This window comes from Neoarius graeffei, chromosome 6, assembly GCF_027579695.1.
Source record: "Neoarius graeffei isolate fNeoGra1 chromosome 6, fNeoGra1.pri, whole genome shotgun sequence".
NCBI lineage: Eukaryota > Metazoa > Chordata > Actinopteri > Siluriformes > Ariidae > Neoarius > Neoarius graeffei.
In genome coordinates this window covers 42,820,824-42,845,171 of record NC_083574.1, presented here as the reverse complement: position 1 = coordinate 42,845,171, position 24,348 = coordinate 42,820,824, and the positions used below count along the sequence as shown (strand labels likewise).

Genomic DNA, 24,348 nt, shown 5'->3' with positions numbered 1-24,348 from the left:
AATGTTTGACAAAAACACAAAGTCTTATCAGCGTAGTTACGAAGGAAATACTTCGTTGTTTGGAGACAGGTTTCACCGAGCGGCTATTATGCACGAGACTTCATATTAGCCACAAAGTCAGGAAAATCTGTTCGTAAAATTACGTTATAATGACCAAATACAATGAAAAGTATTTTTCCAGTCTCACCTGTGAAAGGTAATCCCATGTGACCTCGTTTGGACGGTAAACCTGTTGGTACAGTTAAATGCAGCACATGAATGAGGCATCTTTATTCTCGGCTACTGTCTAGACGCTATACCAGAGACAGTTGAAGAATCTCCACTTTGCCACATCCAATATGGCAGCGAGGATGACGTATGATTCTACGCAGAAGGCGGCGTCTATGTTTATATGTCTATGACTTCACGGTTGGCGGGATTCTCGCAATGCGGTGTGCACATGATCAAAAGTGGAATGAAGTCTCGCTACCACAAGATAACGCGCGATTTCATAAGACTCTTTACTGGCTGTCTGTGGTGTACAGTACGTTTGTAAATGTTATGCGCTCTTTTATCATCGTGGGAATTGATTATAGCTCTAAATAAATATTGAAGTTTTTTTAAAGAATCTGTATAACTTTATTTATACCCCCGTATACTACGTTTATTGAATCAAATCCGTATAAAATACGGACATTCCGTATAGGTTGACATGTATGGTAATGATGTAAATACCAGAGCGACGGACTCGTCCTTATCCTGTCGTCTTTCCAACTCTTCTCTACTCCACATGGGTTCGAAGTCGTATGGAATAATCTCCATCACTGATGAAGCTGGCAAATCTCGAAATTAATCTAAATTGGAGTGATATGGCGATCTGGCCGCTGTGTAAACAGTTTTCAAAATGGCGGCGCTGACACTTCACGTTTGAAGTCTCGCACAAGTCTCGTGAAGATCGCGCGGATAAGCGACGCCTGCCGTGGACCAAACGAACTACATTCAACATGGCTAAAAACCGAAAAGGCCGATAAGTGTAATATAATATGCCAATACGGGTCATGATATAAGGTTAATAAAACCGAAAACGTAATTGAATAACACGTTAATTAAGAAATAAAGCAAGTTTAAAAATGACTTCAGTTCCCCTTTAACTACTTAGTATTTGTTTAAAAGTAAATGAGTAAGATTTTTACGCAACATTTTGTACTTTTATTTGAGTAATTTTGGACAAATGTAATGTCCACTTTAAAGCAAATTGCCAAGCTTTTTTTTTTTTTTTGTTCCCGGTCCACCCCTAGCCTTTTTTAGTTTTGAGAAATGTTGCTGCCGAAGTTCAGGTCTGAGGACACGCCAGCCTACTTCACCACAGATGATTCTTCATGAAATAAACCGCTGAAACATTGCGACCTATATTTGCAGTCTTTCACCAACCAGAGACAGAATGATGGATATCTTGGTCCAAACTTGGTGCATGGAGGTGATGTGTGACATCCCTGCACATAAAGTTCTGCATTTCAGCACTTTTTTTGCCTTTATTTTCTGAAACCTAAGAGCACATATTGAGGGGTTTTCGTTAAATGAGGTCCCAACACGTATCAGTTCCACATCATGACTCTGCACTTATACCTTTAACAAGTTGTTTCAAGGGTTTTGCTTTTTTCCACCCCAAAGAATCCAAATCCGCATGTCCCTCTCGACCTCTTGTATTAGAAATGTCAGATTGGTGTTTGGCTTTGCATTTTGAAGACAAGTTGAATAAATCTAGGAAGCTTGAATGCAAGCTTTGGTTGAGCCACGTTTTGCATTAAAACAAATCAGTCAGCCGCCTCTTTCGTTATTATAATGACCAAGACTACTGCAGCCATCAGTCCCTCTCTGTTCCTAGTCTCTAAACAACAATAAAACGTTTGCTACCAGAAAGTACAAGCAGCTGTATGCTGTAAAACTGTTTTGGAAAATTAATAAATGCAAAAAAGAAAGGTTTCAGGGGACTTGAGGGCTAGTAGAAAGATCCAAAGGTAGTAGGTTTTATAAGCGATGAGCATATGGAAAAGACTCCTGCCTTGCACTTTTATTGTCCCTTCTATAGACACCAGCCTTCTGGGATGGACCGAAATGTTGTTGTTTTTCTTCACTGTTGGTTTCGCTGTACTTTTTTTAGTCATTGTGCAAATTTGAAGCCATATTTGGTTAGAGTGGGGTTTTATTTTCCAAACCAATGTAGATCATCTACTACATCATGAAGACAATGCCATGTGGGTGACATTCTATACTAAGAGATGCTGTAGAAGCCAGTGCCAAGACTTTGATAAATCTGCCCCATGCTGATTTAGTGTTTATGCTCTTTCAGACAAGCCAGCCTCAATGACGCAGCGGAGAAGTACTACAAACAAGCAGCTGCCCTGAGACCTGATGTGAGTAGCAAACCATGGCACTCTACTGTTCCTTACAGTACATTAAACAGTCACGTACGGTACATGTGGCTTTCTACAGAGTGATTTTGACTGACAGCACATATTTTAATAATAATAATAATCTTTATTTCTTAAGATAAAAGCATATCTTAAGTTACAAACATTAAACAGCTAAAAAACATTAAAATATAGACAAAGTGCAAAAAAAATGAGAAAAAATGCTAAAAATATCCAATTTGCAATTTATATTTAAAGCTAGACGGCCTTTTGATTTCATAAAACCGGTGAAATTTAGTTCCCTCTGAAATTTAGTCATTGTGATATATGTTTATTTCTGTAATATCTCAAAAACACCAGGCCATTCTGTGGCTGGGAAGTTATTTCATTTGAGGCGATTCCCGAGCAAATAATTTGTATGAAATCGCTCACTTCGTGCAGTCAAGCAGACAGAGGAAGTCCGTGTGCGCATGCGCAGGTTTACCTTTGAGCGTGCACTGACAGTTACATCATTCTGTCGCTAAACGAACAGCTGATCACACGGAGGTGCTCGCTGACCGCCGATATTTATTAGTTTGGTCCTGCGTTTCCTTTCCTTCGCAACATAACGTCTTTTCTTCTCGCGTTCCGTTACTGTAGTCGGTCTTTCACGTTTCATTCGCGCACTCACGTCCTCCATTTTTCTCTCCTGTTTCAAATTTGTATCTCACAATGCCTTGTGCGAACAGGGAAAGCCCACCACGTGGTGCATGACGTAGTATCTTGAATTGGGTCATGGTGAAGCAGGAAAAAATAGCGGAGAATTTAGGGCCATGTGGCCCTAAATTCATTAATTGTTCTGTTTAAAAAAACGAATAAAATTGGAAGTCTGTGATTCGAATTCAGTAGCTTTCGGTCCACTAAACAAAAATAATTGGGTGTCGGGAAAATTCTTTTTATGACCTACACTTGAAAAATCTGAAAGGCAGTCTACATTTGAAAATGAGTCTATTTACATCAGAATTCTTAAATCTTCCATCCATCTATTATCTGTAGCCGTTTATCCTGTTCTACAGGGTCGCAGGCAAGCTAGAGCCTATCCCAGCTGGCTATGGGCGAGAGGTGGGGTACACCCTGGACAAGTCGCCAGATCATCGCAGGGCTGACACATAAAGAGACACAACCATTCACACCTACGGTCAATTTAGAGACACCAATTAGCCGAACCTGCATGCCTTTGGGGGAAACCGGAGCACCCAGAGGAAACCCACGCAGACAACATGCGAACTCCGCACAGAAAGGCCCTCGCTGGGCTCGAACCCAGGACTTTCTTGCTGTGAGGTGACAGTGCTAACCACTACACCACCGTGCCGCCCAAGTCTTAAATCTTTTGGAATTTATTTGAGGGTGATGGCTACTGCTTTTCTTTAGGTTATGTGATGTTTCTTTCCTTTTCAGTGTAATTGCGTGTAACAGCTGGGACAGGTCTAAATTACATTTCTTAAAAATATTAACATCCACTTTCTCTAAAAGATTACGAATATTTACTTTATCTGAGCTATATTTCCTTTTATAACATCTGTCTAAAATATTCTGAATTTGTGTAAGATCGGAGTCTGAAGCGCCATAAATAGAGTCCATACAAAATATTATGTAAAACTAAAGTATTCAAAATTCTCCCTCTACCTGTGAAAAATCTTCCTTTCTGAGTCACCTAATTACATACAAACATTTATTTTCCTTGGTTAATTTAGCCTGTGCATGCTCAGTGTATTTACAATTTCCTTGAAACTTCCAAGAATAGGCAATTCTACACACTCTGGAATGTTATGAACAGGAGATAGATCTTGGCCGTAGCCCTTCTTGCGAAAAATAAACTCTTTACATTTTGATGGGTTGCAGTTAATATTATTTTCCTTGGACCAGGCAAGAAACTGGTCAGTTTTGGATAAAATTGTTTCATAAATGACCAGCCCATGCACTAGTCATATCTTCATCTCATCTCATTATCTCTAGCTGCTTTATCCTGTTCTACAGGGTCGCAGGCGAGCTGGAGCCTATCCCAGCTGACTACGGGCGAAAGGCGGGGTACAGCCTGGACAAGTCGCCAGGTCATCACAGGGCTGACACATAGACACAGACAACCATTCACACTCACATTCACACCTACGGTCAATTTAGAGTCACCAGTTAACCTAACCTGCATGTCTTTGGACTGTGGGGGAAACCGGAGCACCCGGAGGAAACTCACGTGGACACGGGGAGAACATGCAAACTCCACACAGAAAGGCCCTCGCCGGCCACGGGGCTCGAACCCCGACTTTCTTGCTGTGAGGCGACAGTGCTAACCACTACACCACCGTGCCGCCCCCCAGTCCTATCTTGATTTCATATTTAAAAAAAATTAAGAATATTACATTACATTAACAGTTAACATTTAAAGATTGATTATATGTATTTCTAGAAACAGTACAGGATCAGGTAACACTAAGTATTAAAAAAGGGGGGGACCCCTAATTAAGGCACTAATAAGATGCTAATATTGCCATATAACTGCTGAGTTCACTACCTATATGCACATGTAGTATTATAAATGGAGGGGAGTATACTGGTTTATTTACCTCTGTCTGTACGTCTGTATTTCCATCCATCCAAAACATCCCTTTTCTAAGCAACCACAAATCATAGCCACTTGGTACTTGGTACCAAACTTCAGCTTGGGGTTCTATACCGTGTATACTGTTTTCAGGTTTGTCCCGCATTGACTTCCTGTTTACCGACTGAATGTATTTACAAAACATATAGCATGGATTTACAAAAGTTTCATTACATTTTTCTCAGCAACTACAAATCACAACTGCTTGATATTTGGTATCGAGCTTCAACTTGGGGTTCTATACTGTGTGTACCGTTTTCAGGTCTGTTGGACATCGACTTCCTGTTTACCGACTGAATGTATTTACGAAACACATAGGGTGGATTTTGACGCTATTTCAAGGAGCAAAATGCTGTTTCAGAATGACAGTTTACCAGGACGCTATTTGAAATCCCTGGGGAGAACACAGCTTTTTACTTACTTGTTTCAGGGTTAATTATTTGTTGAAGTCAACATTCATAATAAGTGTCCTATTCCTTCGATTGCTTGCATTCTGATATAAGTGAGAGCGGGGGGATGCATAAGTGAGCAGGAGCTCACAGTTGATCTTGTTTATAAGTGAAGTAATGATTAAACATGACTGGATGTGCTATTATAGAAAATAATCATTCTGATGTTAATTGATTTCTTCTAACAGTATGTCCCAAAGTGTTTCCCTTCTCCAGCTATTTGTCAACAAAAATTAAAGAACAAATTGTTCTCCAGTTGTTATAATCAGTTTATGTCCTATTATTACTTACAACCCCGATTCCAAAAAAGTTGGGACAAAGTACAAATTGTAAATAAAAACGGAATGCAATGATGTGGAAGTTTCAAAATTCCATATTTTATTCAGAACAGAACATAGATGACATATCAAATGTTTAAACTGAGAAAATGTATCATTTAAAGAGAAAAAATTAGTGATTTTAAATTTCATGACAACAACACATCTCAAAAAAGTTGGGACAAGGCCATGTTTACCACTGTGAGACATCCCCTTTTCTCTTTACAACAGTCTGTAAACGTCTGGGGACTGAGGAGACAAGTTGCTCAAGTTTAGGGATAGGAATGTTAACCCATTCTTGTCTAATGTAGGATTCTAGTTGCTCAACTGTCTTAGGTCTTTTTTGTCGTATCTTCCGTTTTATGATGCGCCAAATGTTTTCTATGGGTGAAAGATCTGGACTGCAGGCTGGCCAGTTCAGTACCCGGACCCTTCTTCTACGCAGCCATGATGCTGTAATTGATGCAGTATGTGGTTTGGCATTGTCATGTTGGAAAATGCAAGGTCTTCCCTGAAAGAGACGTCGTCTGGATGGGAGCATATGTTGCTCTAGAACCTGGATATACCTTTCAGCATTGATGGTGTCTTTCCAGATGTGTAAGCTGCCCATGCCACACGCACTAATGCAACCCCATACCATCAGAGATGCAGGCTTCTGAACTGAGCGCTGATAACAACTTGGGTCGTCCTTCTCCTCTTTAGTCCGAATGACACGGCGTCCCTGATTTCCATAAAGAACTTCAAATTTTGATTCGCCTGACCACAGAACAGTTTTCCACTTTGCCACAGTCCATTTTAAATGAGCCTTGGCCCAGAGAAGACGTCTGCGCTTCTGGATCATGTTTAGATGCGACTTCTTCTTTGAACTATAGAGTTTTAGCTGGCAACGGCGGATGGCACGGTGAATTGTGTTCACAGATAATGTTCTCTGGAAATATTCCTGAGCCCATTTTGTGATTTCCAATACAGAAGCATGCCTGTATGTGATGCAGTGCCGTCTAAGGGCCCGAAGATCACGGGCACCCAGTATGGTTTTCTGGCCTTGACCCTTACGCACAGAGATTCTTCCAGATTCTCTGAATCTTTTGATGATATTATGCACTGTAGATGATGATATGTTCAAACTCTTTGCAATTTTACACTGTCCAACTCCTTTCTGATATTGATCCACTATTTGTCGGCGCAGAATTAGGGGGATTGGTGAACCTCTTCCCATCTTTACTTCTGAGAGCCGCTGCCACTCCAAGATGCTCTTTTTATACCCAGTCATGTTAATGACCTATTGCCAATTGACCTAATGAGTTGCAATTTGGTCCTCCAGCTGTTCCTTTTTTGTACCTTTAACTTTTCCAGCCTCTTATGTCCCCTGCCCCAACTTTTTTGAGATGTGTTGCTGTCATGAAATTTCAAATGAGCCAATATTTGGCATGAAATTTCAAAATGTCTCACTTTCGACATTTGATATGTTGTCTATGTTCTATTGTGAATACAATATCAGTGTTTGAGATTTGTAAATTATTGCATTCCGTTTTTATTTACAATTTGTACTTTGTCCCAACTTTTTTGGAATCAGGGTTGTATGATAAAGCAGCTATAAGCAGTCTTTCCCTCACCAGCTTCTCATTTTTGTTCCTTTCTTGCTTGACGTTAGTAAGTAAAACACAGCTTGTCATGTTCTTGAGAAACCAGAAAGCACAAAGTTCTCTGCCCTGAAAAATCATCCATTAGTAGGAACTGTACTGAATTTTATAAAGTGCTGTCACTGGAGACTCTTCCATAAATATAAACAATTATTACAGGACAGACTCTTTTAATCTGTTCATCATTATTATTAGCCTTAGATTATATAGAGCGTCATCCCTTAGCTGTTGCTCTAGAAAGAGTTATGTGTAAGAACTTAAGATTTGGATTACAGTTGGCCTGCTGTGAAACCTTCTGGCCAATCAAATTCAGTAACAGCGTTATGGTATAATGTTTCATGTGACTTACAGGAAGTAATGAGTTGCCAATTCAAACATGAGTTTAAGGTACAGTAATAGAGGATTCCTCTCTCTCTCTCTCTCTCTCTCTCTCTCTCTCTCTCACACACACACACACACACACACACACACACACACACACACACACACAATACAAACCGTTTTTTGTTAGAGATGGAACATTCCATTGAAACCCTCCAGTCTCATAGCCCTGGGTTACCTGCTCATCTCTGCTTTCCAGCTGATTTTGTGTCTTCAGCAGCTGGTCTGTAGAGGTCATCTGATCCTCCCCACATCTGGAGCTGCTGTTGTCTGTGCATGCTTTTAGGAGGATGGAGAATGGCAGGGTGGACGGAGGGGATTAAGGAGGGGTGTGTGGGTGAACGGAGACAGTCGTTTGAACCTTTGATGGAGCTATGTTGAAAGCACATCAATCAGGTTTTTCATTCTGAGGTACCAGCGTGTTGCTGTGAGCGTGACCATCACTCTTTCTGACAGTGTCTCGTCTTCAGAGGAATAGACCTGAATTGAACGTTATTTCATTGTGATTCGTTGTTAAAGGCATTGCTTTCCCCACAAAGAGCCATATCCACGCGAAGGCTATTTTTTAGGGCTGCTTTAGATAAGAGCGCAGCAAGGTTATCACCATTTTTTGTGGTTTATTCATTTTGTTCATTAAGAAAATGACTCTAAACAAGAAGGGCACTCGGTGGAGTGCATACCTCCACCAACCCTGTGTCTGAAATCACTCACTACTCACTGCACAGTGGACTATATAGTGAGTTCGCCATTTTGTAGTACATGCTGTCTGAATGTATAGTGAGAATTATTACACCCTATATAGTGGACTCATGGTATCCCACAATGCACTGTGAAAAGTAGTATACAACCGATGGTCACTAACCAAGCAATATATACCATCATGCATTGCAGTCATGCTGAAAGAAAAAAAAAAGTGTGTTAGAGTGAATGAATGGAGGAAGAAACACATTATAAACTGACATTCAAATACAATAAAAAATAGTAAGAGAATAGAAAATAAGATAAAAAAGAATAAGGGTTGTTTTACAATCAGGGTACGCAAGCTAAAAATCACATTTAACACTTATTATCTTCAATATCAAAAGGCTTGACTAAATAAACTTGGTTGTTTATTGTAGCCGTGTGATGGCTCTATTTACCATGCAAAAAAAATTTGGTGATAACGTTATTTTTGGTGAATGTATGGCAATATATGTCATATTTAGCAAAATTACTCGTGTCATTTAGAAAAAGTGCTTTTTTGACCACAGGTAGCTCCAAAAGGGATGCACTTAAATCATTCTTTATACCATAAAACACATATTTGGTTCCATATCATTGGAAACATAGTTAAGTTTTAATGTTGAATGCCAGTAAGTTTTCAGACTATTTTGATCAAATTAGTATGTAATTGTGTCAAAAAAAGTCCTCTCCGAGACAGCTAATTTTTCAATATAAAATAACATATCTAAAATGATTATTTTCATCCTAAAATGTGGTCAAGATATTGGGACATAAATATTAGAGACAACTAACACAAAGCTTACAGCCTTATATTTAAAAGCACTATGGAAGTAGTGGATTCTGAATTGTCAAAAAAAAATGTCCTCTCCGAGAATCACTTCATTTGTTTCTCCCAGCCCTGCTTAAAGCTACACTTAATCTTGTTATAATACAAACTGTTACACATGCCTATCTGTTCTTTAACTTGTCCTTCACTTAAAAACTGGTACAAGAACCAGTTTGAATCAATTTGAATTTTGGACCCCTGTGACACAAACATTGTACCCTGATATTAAAACAACCCTTAAGACAAATAAAATACCAGAATAAAAGTTACAGTGCACAGCGAGGAATTAATCAAAAGCCTCGAATTTGATTTAATAAAAGGCAGCGGCAAAGAAGAAAGTATTCAGCCTTGATTTAAAATAACTGAAAGATGCAGCAGACACAAAGTACTTTGTATTGATTAATGTAGGAAATGCGCTCAGTATAATATGTATTCATCACAAAAATACATGCATGTATTTTATTATTTTGAAAACCCACCAGCCGACTGATCTGGCACGTTTTATTGTGCAACAGTAATGACGTAAATAACGGCGCAGCGGAGTAGTGTCCGAAAGTGTTTTTTCATTTTACCAATGAGCTCACTATATAGATAGTTTTCACTGACGTCACAGCATTCCGGGGAACACCCCCCAGTCGCCATCTTGGAGGGCAAACAAAACGGACCATCGCAACTACCGGCTACGTTATCTCGGACGGATTTATGAAGTTATATAGTCAGTTTTCTAAAATAAAGATCAATGTCGGCAAAATCAAGCAAACAGAAGTATATAGATACACATCTCACGGTATGCAGCCAAACTGGCCTTGATTGGGGGAATTGACCCCTACGAAGTGGACAAAGATGCATTTTCAAGTGACTATGCAGGGCTGCCAAAGCCTGCTCCAAAGCCTGAAACTGACTTCATCAAACTTTAAAGGCTGTCTGATATATACAACTTTATATATTCACAGCGCGCCTTTTGGCGGATGCCGCCTGAATCGCGCAGATCCGATTTTTTTTGGGGGGGGGGGGGGGCGTTGGAGTGTCTGATTATAATTTCAAAGTAAATTCTGTATTAAAATTACTAAATAAGCAAATCCGTTACAGTTCATGAAACAGGAAGTATAAGGATGAGAAAAAAAACAGTTTAAATCGGGAAGCTGCGCACATTTGCGCAGTCCTGCACACCGCTCGGGACTACAGAATAGACCTAAAATGTTTTTCCAAAATGACCCTTGCGTGAGTGAAGTGACAAGTTTCAAATAGAAACGTGACAAACGAGCGATATTAAGTGTACATTACAATGTAAACGTACACTCAGCGGTTCCAGTTAGGCATTCTCCAGAGATTGTTCACATGATGTTTTGGTTTCCAAAAACAAACTTAGACACAATTGATTGTTTATTTAAACAACTTACCACTTATAAAATGATCGGAGCAGACTTTGCTGTGTTTGGAAGGCTGATAATCCTTGCGGTTGATTCTCGCAAGCCATAGATTTCTCCTTTGTATGCTGAGTTTCTTTGTTTGCTCGCCTTCGTGCTCCCGTACAGTGGGAATTCCATAAAAGCTCCACTTGACGTCATCATCTGACCTATTACGACAGCCGTAAATACAACAAGTTTGCACCATTGCTAGCTTTAAATAAATGTAAATAATATATAAATGAATGTAACTCGCGCGCTACAATGTGTGCTCAGTGCCCCGTACGGTAAGCTTGCCCTCCAAGATGGCCGCCACCAGGGAATCCCCGACTCTGTGATGTCATGTGAAAACTATCTATAGTCCTGGATATAGAATTCCCTATATAGTGAATAGGGTAGTGAATGAGTGAGTGATTTCGGACACAGCCCAAGCCACATTCAGATTTGCATCAAAATCTAATCAGTTGTTCCTTGGCCCATCGTCCAACTTTACTCCAAATTTCATCAAAATCTGTTCACTAGTTTTTGAGTTATGGTGGGAACAGGTAAAAAAAAAAATCCTGGATCCACATCCATATCTGGATTTGCATCAAAATCTAATCAATTGTTCCTTGGCCCATGTCTCACTTTTGCTGAAAGTTTCATCAAAATCAGTTCACTACTTTTTGAGTTACGTTGGGGACAGAAAGACAGACAAACAAACAAACAGACGAAAACATAACCTCCTCCAACAACGTTGGCAGACATAACAATTAAGCACAACAATTAACTGGTTCTACTTAGATAATATTTTATATAATTATAAAATCATTAGCTGTTATGAATAGATGTAGTGACAGATATACCACTGTTTTAAATCTGGAATGTAAATGTGATGAGACATTTGCTCCCACCCAGAGATAGAAACAGGAAGGCAATTTGGCAGTAAAATGGTTGACTAAGTGTAAAAATACATGTGCTCTGTGAATTCTCTCGAACATGTGTTGACTGTCTGATGTGTTGCCTGTGAATAGTTAATGCCAAAGCTACACTTAGTTGGTCCCTAGATCTCCTTTTGTGGTTTGACCTCTTATTGTAGGGTCACATACCCGAGTAATTTATTACTTAATGCGCCACCAAAATGACCACCTTCTTTCATATTGCAAGTCTGAGGCCTGGCAGCGTGCCGAAAATTGTCTGCTAAACTAACCTTTGAGGTCGAAGTCTCCTGAGTGTTGCAGAAATATACTGGCGTCTTTCCTCAGAGACACCAAGTGAAGCATGAAATGGTTCCAGAAATGAGTTTAAGATTAAACCGCGATCACTCACTTGCAATTAAATGCTTTAACATATTGGACACAGCGTGAGCTGGGAACTTTGCTCATGCCAGGCTTGCCTTTATTTTGGCTTCAGCCACTGTAGTAAATGTGTTTTCTTATGAACGTATAGGGACCTGAAAATCCTTCGACAGTACGCAGAGATTATGTCAAGATACATTTGATCTATTTACCTACTTCAATCCCTTTCTCCTGGAAGAATCGCAGCACTCGACATATTGTTCCCATTGAAACCTGCAAATGGATGGACATAATTCATCTGACCTTGACACAAGGAAAGTAGATGATGAGTGTCCAGAAGGATGATGGACTGTGAAATAACAGCATCTTAGGCTGAATTTTTGCACTTGTACACACCGAATTGCTTAAGAATCTAGTAAGCCCAGTGTGAAGCCGGTGGTGTAGTCACAGTCCGATAACAACAAAGTAGAGAAAATGGATCATTATGAAGTTTGCCCTTAGACGTCCTTTCTAAACAAGTAGAAGCCATTAATTATGAATTTGGTGTGATCTCCTGTTTTCTTTGTCCTTCAGTACCCTGCAGCCCTGATGAACCTTGGTGCTATCCTTCATCTGAACGGCAAACTTCAGGAGGCTGAAGCCAATTACCTGCGAGCCCTGCAGCTCAAACCTGACGATACCATTACCCAGTCCAACCTGCGCAAGCTGTGGAACATCATGGAGAAACAAGGCCTGAGGACAATGGCCCCTTGACGCCAGCACACTCTGTGGAGTTCAGTGTGAAATATACCTTCTCGTGCGACGTGATCCATATCTTGAGCAGTTCAGCAAGAATTTCGAGAGACTGCGATGTTTCCCTTGTAGGTCTGGGATCCTGAAATGGTACGTTGGAGAGTTTGCTTGCGAACTGCAACTTTCTCAAGAACTGCAAGAACTTAGGACTCAGCGTTCTCAACAGGGACACTTAAGTTGAAGTGGGCTGTTGGTACATACTTGAAGTTTTTCAATATTTTGGCTATTAATTAGATAAGTGATGCCTCATGGTATATGTAGGGCTGCATTTGTCATGAAGAAGTGCAAAATTAGGAGGGAATGAATTTCGTGCTCTGAAAATGCTCAAAGCTTTTGATTTTGATATCATTGGGTTCCTTGATTTATATGATTAGATTATCTGATCTTTAAGGAAGCTTTCCTGATGCTGATCATAAGAATCATGTGTCAACAAAGAAATTCTGGCCATCTATAATGGTGCACCAATTTTTTTTTTTTAAACCATGTTTTCCCTTTTTTTCCCCCCCCAAACCAATGTTGCACCATTGCCAATTCCTACTGCTTAGCCAATTCCCCTTACTACACTTACAAACCAGAGAGTGCAAAGGCTAACACATGCTTCCTCCAAGACATGATTTTTTTTCCCCACATTGCTGCTGTTGCATCGTCACATGGCAGCTGAACATGCATGAAGGAAAGTGTTAACTTGTTCTCATTTGTATATATGAGCTAACCCTTGCACACAGTTGACTAGTGATGCACTAAACTTCCGGAAAGAGGCAAATAATGGCTGCCAATAACCATCAGTAACGACCATCCTTCCATTGCAGAAAGGAGGGCTGATTTATTCTCTTCTGGAATCCCAGCCACTTGTGCGCGTCAGGATCCAAATACACAATTTCTTAACAATAGAGGTTTTCGACCCACGTGACCGTTGCCATCTCGACAAGTAGATGGCGCCATTTTGGCGGTCACAACAATGGCGACTCCTGCTAGCCCAACATGTGGGTTATCGAGCGACATTACACTGTCAATATGCTACTAAACCTAAATTGAATAACTTTAAGAAGAAGTAGGCTACTACTTTTAATATTTAAATAGAAAAACCTACTTTAAAGATTTGTCAAAAAATATGTATTTTCCCTTTTCACAGCATGCATTGTTTGAATGGTTGCCATGACAACATATGCAAAGATTTCCAACAACATTTTGTGGCAAAAAAATTCCATAACAGTCTACTTCAACGTGATACCAAATAAAAGTAAATTCATTGCAGTTAGAAAAATAGTGTCCAGGTTGAGAGAGAGAGAGAGAGAGAGTTACATTAATCATATAGAAAAACGCATAATAATTAATGTGTCTAGTATCAAATTCGAGTTTTGTCCATTGCATATTCACATCTAAAAAGTACAGCCCACCCAACAACATGGCTCTGCCTCGCCTGAGGGCACCGTGTATTAGAGGTCTGCGCAGGACAGAATTTTCAGTCCCGCTCCCGCCCGCTCCCGCATTGTGCAGTCCCGCTCCCGCAAAGAATTATGATTTTCAGTCCCGCTCCTGCATTGTGCAGTCCCGCTCCCGCAAAGAATTATGATTTTCAGTCCCGCTCCCACCCGTGCCTGCCATATTTTGTCCCGCTCCCGCCCGCAAATCCCTCATGATGCAGACGTTCACGTTATTTCTCACGAAAGTTCTAGTCATTGGCTTGAGGAATTAAACATGCTGAGCTTAGCTGAGCTCTCCACTGACCGATCCTTCACCTAGCGCACGTAGCGAGGGTGCGCGTTGCCAGGCGGCATGCACAGCTGAGGCTTTACATCTATCTATCTATCTATCTGTCTGTCTGTCTGTCTGTCTGTCTGTCTGTATCTCTGTCTGTCTGTCTATCTCTCTGTCTGTCTGTCTGTCTATCTGTATGTCTGTCTATCTCTCTTTCTCAATCTTTCTCTATCTGTCCGTGTGTGTGTGTGTGTGTGTGTGTGTGTGTGTGTGTGTGTGTGTGTGTGTGTGTGTGTGAAACAAATCCAAAGGTGAGAATTAGTCTTGGGGCAAAACCCTGACAGCGTTTGGCCAGAGTGTCATATTACACTGAGGCTATTCTCTCTCTCTCTCTCTCACACACACACAGGAAATGAAGAAAATAAAAAGGAATAAGAAAAAATAAATAAATAGAAAGAAGTTTGAAAGTGAAAAAGAAGAAAGCGAGACTATGACATTGAGGAAGAAAAGAGAAAAAACAACAAATGAAAGAACAAATAAAATGAGTGCGTGAGAGAGAGAAGAGAGAGAATGAGAGTGTCAGTGTATGAACAAAACAAAAAATAATAAGACTTTATACACACACACACACACACACACATATATACACACACTTATGCACACGCACGCACACACACACACTTATGTACGCACACACAGACACACACACAGGCAAAAATATTAAAATTGCGCATTGGCAGTAGTGCATTAGCATTGTGTGTGTGTGTGTGTGTGTGTGTGTGTGTCCCCTCTGAAAAAACATGTGCGGAAAGGAATCGGAAACGTACGCGAGATTAGACCACATCCGCAAATTTAGGCATCTTAAAATGTTTTTATTAATGCCAAATAAAATATCCAGCACAAATTGTATATGATAGACATAAATTAATAATTTATAAATTTTATTTTAAACACGTTTTTAGTTTGCGGGACTGCAGCTTATCACCTCTCCCGCCCACTCCCGCATTGTGCACTCCCCCTCCCGCCCGCGCCCGCAATGAGCTTTCAAAATTTGTCCCGCGCCGCACTGCTTTGCGTCGGGTCCCGCGGGACTCCCGCGGGAGTGCAGGGCTCTACCGTGTATGTTAAACCTAGACACTGCCTAACAGGGCTTATGTGTAGGCTAGGTGCTAGGCTACATGTATAATTTGTCATTTATCTCGCATACGATATCTTTAAACTTTTGGAAAAGTTACCCGAGACAAAATGTTTGCCACACAAACGCGTGTGTTCGGTGGGCTGCCAATTCTCTCGCCTGATCGCCACAATCCACTTTTCGTGACGCTGTCGATCGGCCGGGAACCTATGGAACGTTAATCCAGGTTTTTCCCCTCTTCTGTTGTGGCAGCTAACTGCACAACACGTATCAGGCATTCTATGATAAAAGTAAGCGATGAAGAAGATGGATATTACAAGCGTTGTTTGCTGATAAGTGTGGCTTTGTTTGACCTCCAAAATGGTGGCATAAACAGTATCACGTGGTCGAAAACCTCTATAGGCTGAACATTTCACAGTTTAGCTGTTCAGGAGCAGCAATCATCTGGTTGTTGTTGGAGGTTTGTTTGTTTTTTTTTGTTGTTGTTGTTTTACTCTTTCTTCCATATGGAGAACAATTCCAGTGCAGATCAAGCCAACCAGTGTCATATTTCACACAATGTTTGGTCATTAATTTTATAAAACTCAGCTGCAAACATATTTGTCAAATGATTTGTCAGGTGGCAATGAGTAAGCTCTGAAGACACTGACAAGAGATGATTAATTGCCATATTGAACATATAGTAATAAGAAAAGTCCATATACTGAAATAAGCTCTTTTGTGGCATTTTAGGCATATTAGTGTCATGGCTGGTGATCGTCTATACAGATGGATTCATTTGAACTGTGTTACCAAAAACAACATGCGCCCTTGAAGTTAATAAGCTAAATGTAGCTTGATTTTTTTTTTTAAGCAATGTAGCACAGATGGCTTCTTTGCTCTTTGTTCATTTCTTTGCTAACTAAGAAATTTCGTCTATAATCGACACAGAGCTAAACGACTCTCGGATCACTGGACTCTGTGTTTTTGCCTAACAGAGTTTTATCAGCTGTAAACATTGTACAGAAATGTATAGATGGACAGTGCAGTAATTTGGATGTAATCTGGACAAGATTTACACACAAAATGCTACACTTTGGCCTTATAGGAATTCATTCAAATCATATTTTTTACTATTTCAACCCAAAGCTTTATCTACTATATATGTGCTGAAACCTACAGTCTGCCTTTTGCTGCCATATGAGTAACACAACCTGAAAATGAGATTCCTCACTAATTTGGATTGTGTCATTTTGTTTTATTTTTATTTATTTGGGACAATTTCCCAGTCTCTCGTTAATTTTTCTTCATCTGTCTAGAAAAACTTAACAAATATTGGGCCTCATTTATCAATCTTTTGGTACAGGCCAAACTGAAATGTACAAATGTTTCAGAAATGCAGTTTTCCTTCATCCTCACGTGCATATGTTGTTAAATGCCAATCAATAAATTGCCACTTGCATTAATGGCAGAGCTAATTTACATTTGTTGACTCCATAAAAGGCAAAGTTCACAATAAATGAGCGCCTTCGAAGCATGGTGTGCGCTAAATATTCCAGTAATGCAGCTCAGCCATTGCAGAACATTTGACGCGGTACGCGGTGGTCCGGACTACCGTTGTGGTCCGGACCACGCCGTTTTCAGGTGTGGTCCGGACCACCAAGTTCAGAAGACAAATAAATTTTAAATTTTCAGCTACTTCTTCCCCTAATTTAGAATAAATTCTTTCCTTTGCCCTTTCTTCTGTTGCTTTGTAGTCTCTAGCACATTTTTTCTTATTCCTTAGAAGCTGTTCATAACCACCCTGAGACATAATGACGAAAGTTGGTAAAATTATTTTTCACTTCCCTCGTGGCAGCTCCCGCTTTTTTACATGCGTTAGAACTGGTATCTTTTATTGCGCGTGTGTTTTACGCATGCATTTCTCTTCCGGTTTGAGAAAAAATAACAAATGATGTACGACTTTGTAAAAAAACTCGTATTAAATGACAAACACAGTATGATTTTGGTAAGTTTTTATTTATATCGTAATATAATACAGTATACGGTGAACCGGACCACAATCCAGGAAAAATAATTAATTAATGCCCTCGTTTTGTATGGAAAATACGGTGATCCGGACCACCGCGTACCGCGTCATTTTCTACAATGTACACACACACACTTCCTCCTTTTATAGGGTGCCATTTCTTTTCCCCCCTCATATGAAATAGCTTGTATCATTTGGCTTCATTTATTAATCAGTTTTGGATCGTGTTTGAAATTAAGTTTCAGATTTTGTTCACTCAATTAAGGCCTGGTCCCACAATATCAATAACTATAACTACAACTACTGTATAAATAAATTGGTCCCCTATAGTTTATGTGACTGGTGGTCACACCAGACCGATAACGATACCTATAGCCCAGGCCTGGGTTTATCCGTATTGTTATCACTGAGATTGCTTCTGGAGCAATTTTTCCAGGCCTGGACCTGATCCGATAAAACATCTATCTGACCAATCAGGTAATTGTTTACATGTAATGCTGTCTGAGCACGTACTATTTTTCCCCGGGCATCTTTGTACATCTTTGTTGCATCATGAAGTCACGGAATACAGATTGACGGAAAATAAAAAAATATAATACAAAGCACGGATCTTTTATTCATGGATATGTGATTTTCCGTGAAATATCAATAGTAAATTAATAAAGTAAACATATAAATGCTGGTAAGATATTTTAATTATGAACTTCGGCAGTCCAAACATTTAATTGTTTTAGACTTCTTAATTTTTTTTATCCATGATGCATCATCCGTATGAAATCCATAACTAATCTCTAATATACTGAAACATCCGTGACCAATCCGTAAATTATTAGCATCCGTATTAAAATCCGTAACCATTCTGTATTTTGTATCCTTTTTTATTTTTATATTTCTGTAGTTCGTGACCTATCCATATTTTGTCAACCACTGGAGTGTGTGCATGGGTTGTTTTGAAATCCAAGCTGTACAGTACGACCCTGAATAATGTGCTACTACTTGGAAAAAACTTCCATGACTATTCCTAAGCTGCATGTATTTATTTCCCTGAATGTCAGGACCAAGCGATATTATCGTGGGGATTATAGTTGTGGTATGACTGCTCCAGACTGGAACTAAACTCAGGCAGAAGGATAGTCAGAGCTGTAAATATACACTACCGTTCAAAAGTTTGGGGTCACTTTGAAATGTCCTTATTTTTGAAAGAAAAGCACTGTTCTTTTCAGTGAAGATCACTTTAAACTAATCAGAAATCCACTCTATACATTGCTAATGTGGTAAATGACTATTCTAGCTGCAAATGTCTGGTTTTTGGTGCAATATCTCCATAGGTGTATAGAGGCCCATTTCCAGCAACTCTCACTCCAGTGTTCTAATGGTACAATGTGTTTGCTCATTGCCTCAGAAGGCTAATGGATGATTAGAAAACCCTTGTACAATCATGTTAGCACAGCTGAAAACAGTTGAGCTCTTTAGAGAAGCTAGAAAACTGACCTTCCTTTGAGCAGATTGAGTTTCTGGAGCATCACATTTGTGGGGTCGATTAAATGCTCAAAATGGCCAGAAAAATGGCTTGACTATATTTTCTATTCATTTTACAACTTATGGTGGGAAATAAAAGTGTGACTTTTCATGGAAAACACAAAATTGTCTGGGTGACCCCAAACTTTTGAACGGTAATGTAGGTGTAGGTACAGTTATCAGTGTTGTGGGACCGGGCCTTTAGTGTGTGCAGTTGACAGAAGTAAGCCATTTAAAGTTGTCAGTGTACTCCATATGCAAAATTGCAGTAACAGTTGTATGATTTGAAACTCATTGGACTCATTGGAGGGAAGTGTTCTTGTCCGTAAATTTGCACAAAGAGCTCTCGTAAGACACAAACAGGTTTGGTTGTTTTGCTTTTTTTTCTGAACTAACTGGACTTTCATGAATGCCAAATTTCTTGTCTAAATGCCCTTGGGAATGATTTATGAATACGTTTATTTTGTATCCAGATTGATAAATGAGGTCCAGGATCAAATACTGGAAATATATATTTATATGTAAATGTTTCAGGCTTCCAGTTTAAAGATGACTATGTATGAGACTCGGAGCATCACCTGCAGCCCATGAATTACCAAGCTGTCACCAGGCTTTATGTTCCTCCATCAGAACAGAAGTATATAAATATCCCCTGATTAAAGACGTTTTTTTGTTTTTTCTCTGCTCTGCCAGAATAAAGCCTGTGCTGCCTCTCTGAGCCAAACTTTTAGTTACAAGCTCTGCCAGTTGGAAAAGAATTTGCCGATGCAACAGTGTGAAGCAGGAAGCACTTGAGCTACTCCATGACCATGTTTTTCTGATTGCCTTTCACTTCGCTTTACAGCAAAACTGTAGCTGAACTTCAGAAGTGTGTCAGATGCAAAGCTTTGAGAGTCTCCTAACCAAATATAAACCACATTGCACTCATGTAACAATGCACAGCCATAAGTTTGGAAGGGATTGTTTATATGTCATCTTGGTGTATTATTTCTTGTGATTTTTGTATCACTCATACTGAATTTTAGTGTATAAAGTAAACCTAATATATGCCATTTTTTTTTTGGGGGGGGGGGGGATTTCGCAAAGAACGTTGAGCCAGAAATCACTAAATCCTAACGTTCTCTTCTCTTTCTATCATTTTTTTTGTCTTCGTTTCTAATTCAGGTGTTAATATTTGTACATATTGTGTGCGAATATATTACTTGTAATTAAATTTCATGTACTGTAGTCAACCCTGCCACTAGCTCAAGTTTCTCTTGTTTATTTCCAATCATGAAGAATATTCGGATCATGGTTTAAGTTTGCTCATTATATCTGAAAGGCATATTATTGGATGTTTAGCAGATTTTAATTCTTAATTTATTTCCATTGTGGTGTCTTGTTTGGGGAAAAAAAAGATAAAATAAACCAGCTGGCACTGTGTTGTAAAACCATGTAACAAGTTCATCCATCGATTCTTTCTTTCTTTCTTTCTTTCTTTCTTTCTTTCTTTCTTTCTTTCTTTCTTTCTTTCTTTCTTTCTTTCTTTCTTTCGGAACCACTTTTGTTAACAAATAGTTGATGATAGTAGGGTGAAAATAGAAAACATGTTAACTGCCCTACTCTTAAATCAATCTTTTTTTCATATGGGCGTTCGACTAAAATCTCAATAACATAAATATATTTTACAATCAGTCGTACTTCTCCCTATAGCTGACCTAACCACAGCCCTTTTCTCCTCCATGAATCTCAGCTCATGCTGGATTTAAACGGCTGTGACTGTGTGTTCTCACCATCCTGTATGTAGCTCCATTCAGCTGTACCATTATGTGCGAAAGGAGTGCACCATCCTTTCCCTCGCTTTTCTCACGTGTACAAAATGAAACCCATTCGGCATGAGTCTTGCGTGTGTTTGTCTTTCCTCAGGGATTTCAGTCTGTGGGTCATTGCAGAAGAGTGCTTTATTGAGCACTGAGAGTGTACTAAATTTCAAAAGGTTTATTTTTTTTTTAAACTGTGTTGTATTTGTATAAATTATCAATTTGTAGCTTTCCTTTCTTCCCTTTTGTAATATAAAATAAAGTATGTGCCAGATATGACTTTTGTGTTTTGTCACGAGCTGGATTCTTATTTTGTTTTTTGTTTTCCTTGAATTTATTATTTGTCGACAGATTTCACAAAGGGCCACTGATATAAAATTTCTTGCTTACAAGTTTGGTTAAGGACTTAACATGACTGACTGGTGACTGTTTCTTTTTAATGCTTAACCTGTATTAAATAGTTTTATGGTTACATTTTTGTGTTTTGTTTCACCTATTTTGTCTTATTGGCTTGGAACAGATGAAACACATCTGTTTTAAATTTAATTAGTTTGTTAATCAAACCAGAGAGGGTTAAATTAAATAAAATAAATTAAAAAAATCAGTGGTCTTCCCTTTCTGAGATAATATCTGGAGCCCTGTAGCTATGTTTTGCATCGATGAGCTGCCTTCAGCTAGATAATTTACATAAATGCATGTGATTGGATAAATTACAACAGAGAATACAGAAGCCGCAATGGGGGGGTTTATACTGGTTTTTTTACCTCTATCCGTCCATCTGTATTTCCATCCAATCTGAAACACCCTTTTTCTCAGCAATTACAAATCACAACTGCTTGATATTTGGTGCTGAGCTTCAGCTTGGGGTTCTATAGACCCTTTTCAGTCACGTGACCTTCGTAAACATGACCGCCATTTTGGACATGTAGTGGACTTCGGCTCGAATCAGTTTGAATGCGAGGAAGGCGACAAACGAAAAACACAAAAGAAAAAGGAGCGAGATGCAGAAAACACCTTCACTATCCAGCGACGTAGGGCATTTACAGGGCGAGCAGAGGGAGAGGTATTTGCAAAAATTGAGGTTAGCAGGCTTAGAGAACGACGTTTACCTGCTTCCACCAGGATTGTTCACTGACGTACAGAAGTACACGAAGCCCTCGTCTTTACCTGACTTCGGCCCACATGATCTGTATACCTATGTCGTTAAAAACCCATCGCCATACACATACACGCCAACGTCCGAGGTTCCGGAGCGCACTCCGGCTTGCTCCAGGAGTGCTCCGGCCGAGGTTCCGGAGCGCGCTCCGGCTTACTCCCCCTCAAATTAAGCAGCGCGCTCTGGCTTGCTCCCCCTCAAATTAAGCAGCGTGCTCTGGCTTGCTCCCCCTCAAATTAAGCAGCGCGCTCCGGCTTGCTCCGGAGCAAGCCGGAGTGCGCTGCTTAATTTGAGGGGGAGCAAGCCGGCGCGCGCTTCGGAACCTCGGCCGGAGCACTCCGGGAGCAAGCTGGAGCACACTGCTTAATTTGAGGGGGAGCAAGCCGGAGCACGCTCCGGAACCTCGGCCGGAGCACTCCGGGAGCAAGCCGGAGCGCGCTGCTTAATTTGAGGGGGAGCAAGCCGGAGCACGCTCCGGAACCTCGGACGTTGGCTCCGGCAGCTATTTACACTGGATCCGGTGTAAATAGCTGCCGGATCATAATTACAGTAAACTAGTAAATACAGTAAAGGAAAAACTTGAGACTGAAAGGTTTTAACAGTCATCCAAATGACTGAACGTAAACATTGCTACAGTAACATACCAGCTATGATGTTGTTGACATTAGCTAGTCAACAATAGCTACTACAGAAGAACAAAGAGGTTACAATGGGTTATTTTAGCCTATTTGGTTACACACTCGCCGCCACAGAATGTTAACAGCAATGTAATGCCTTTTCTGGCTAATTTTATTCGTCTTACCTCCAACAAAGTGGTCACTACACAAGCGTTGGTATGCCGAGGGCTGCCAATCTGTTAATGGCCGCTATCCATCTTCTCCGTCGGGATCCGATAAAATGATAACCCTTGCCTTGTTTGTTGATGGTTACTACATCCAGGTGCACAACAATATAGTGGCATGATGGAAGTCTTGCTGAAAGTAAAAACTTTCTTTGCTGCCGTTCCTCAATGTTGGCTGTGGTAAACTACTGGTAGTACATGTCCAAAATGGCGGCCGTGTTTGTCATGACATCACATGAAAAGGGTCCATACCGTGTATACCGTTTTCAGGTCTGTCGCACATCGACTTCCTGTTTACTGACTGAATGTATTTACGAAACATATAGGGTGGATTTACAACATTTTCGTAACACCTATCTCAGCAACTACAAATCACAACTGCTTGTTATTTGGTATCGAGCTTCAGCTTGGGGTTCTATACCGTGTGTACCGTTTTCAGGTCTGTCGCACATCGACTTCCTGTTTACTGACTGAATGTATTTACGAAACATATAGTGTGGATTTACAACATTTTCGTAACACCTATCTCAGCAACTACAAATCACAACTGCTTGTTATTTGGTATCGAGCTTCAGCTTGGGGTTCTATACCGTGTGTACCGTTTTCAGGTCTGTCGCACATCAACTTCCTGTTTACTGACTGAATGTATTTACGAAACATATAGTGTGGATTTACAACATTTTCGTAACACCTATCTCAGCAACTACAAATCACAACTGCTTGATATTTGGTATCGAGCTTCAGCTTGGGGTTCTATACCGTGTATACCGTTTTCAGGTCTGTCGCACATCGACTTCCTGTTTACTGACTGAATGTATTTACGAAACATATAGTGTGGATTTACAACATTTTCGTAACACCTATCTCAGCAACTACAAATCACAACTGCTTGATATTTGGTATCGAGCTTCAGCTTGGGGTTCTATACCGTGTGTACCGTTTTCAGGTCTGTAACACATCGGCTTCCTGTTTACTGACTGAATGTATTTACGAAACATATAGGGTGGATTTTGACGCTATTTCAAGAAGCAAAATGCTATTTCAAAATGACAGTTTACCAGGACGCTATTTGAAATCCCTGGGGAGAACACTGCTCTTTACTTACTTGTTTCAGGGTTAATTATTTGTTGAAGTCAACATTCATAATAAGTGTCCTATTCCTTCGATTGCTTGCGTTCTGATATAAGCGAGAGCGGGGGGGTACGTAAGTGAGCAGGAGCTCACAGTTGATCTTGTTTTAAATTAAATTAGATTAGATTCACTTTATTCATCCCACATCGGGGAAAATCACTTGTTACAGTAGCAAGAAAATGTCATACAGATAAATAAAACTGAAATAAAAATTAGACAAATGAAA

At 39.9% G+C, this 24,348-nt stretch overlaps 1 protein-coding gene across 4 annotated transcripts in view; it reads left to right on the top strand.

Annotated features, from left to right (window-relative positions):
* tmtc2b (transmembrane O-mannosyltransferase targeting cadherins 2b) overlaps positions 1–24,348 on the top strand; it is a 462,924-nt gene that overhangs the window by 318,791 nt on the left and 119,785 nt on the right. For 2 of the 4 annotated variants that reach the window (XM_060923686.1, XM_060923689.1), the window contains 2 exons: positions 2,330–2,393; positions 12,618–21,273. In XM_060923686.1, coding sequence (XP_060779669.1) covers positions 2,330–2,393; positions 12,618–12,797 — 244 coding nt within the window. In that variant the 3' untranslated portion in view covers positions 12,798–21,273. Of the gene's footprint in view, positions 1–2,329; positions 2,394–12,617; positions 21,274–24,348 lie in introns of those variants that run through there. The other 2 variants (XM_060923687.1, XM_060923688.1) reach the window with 1 other exon arrangement.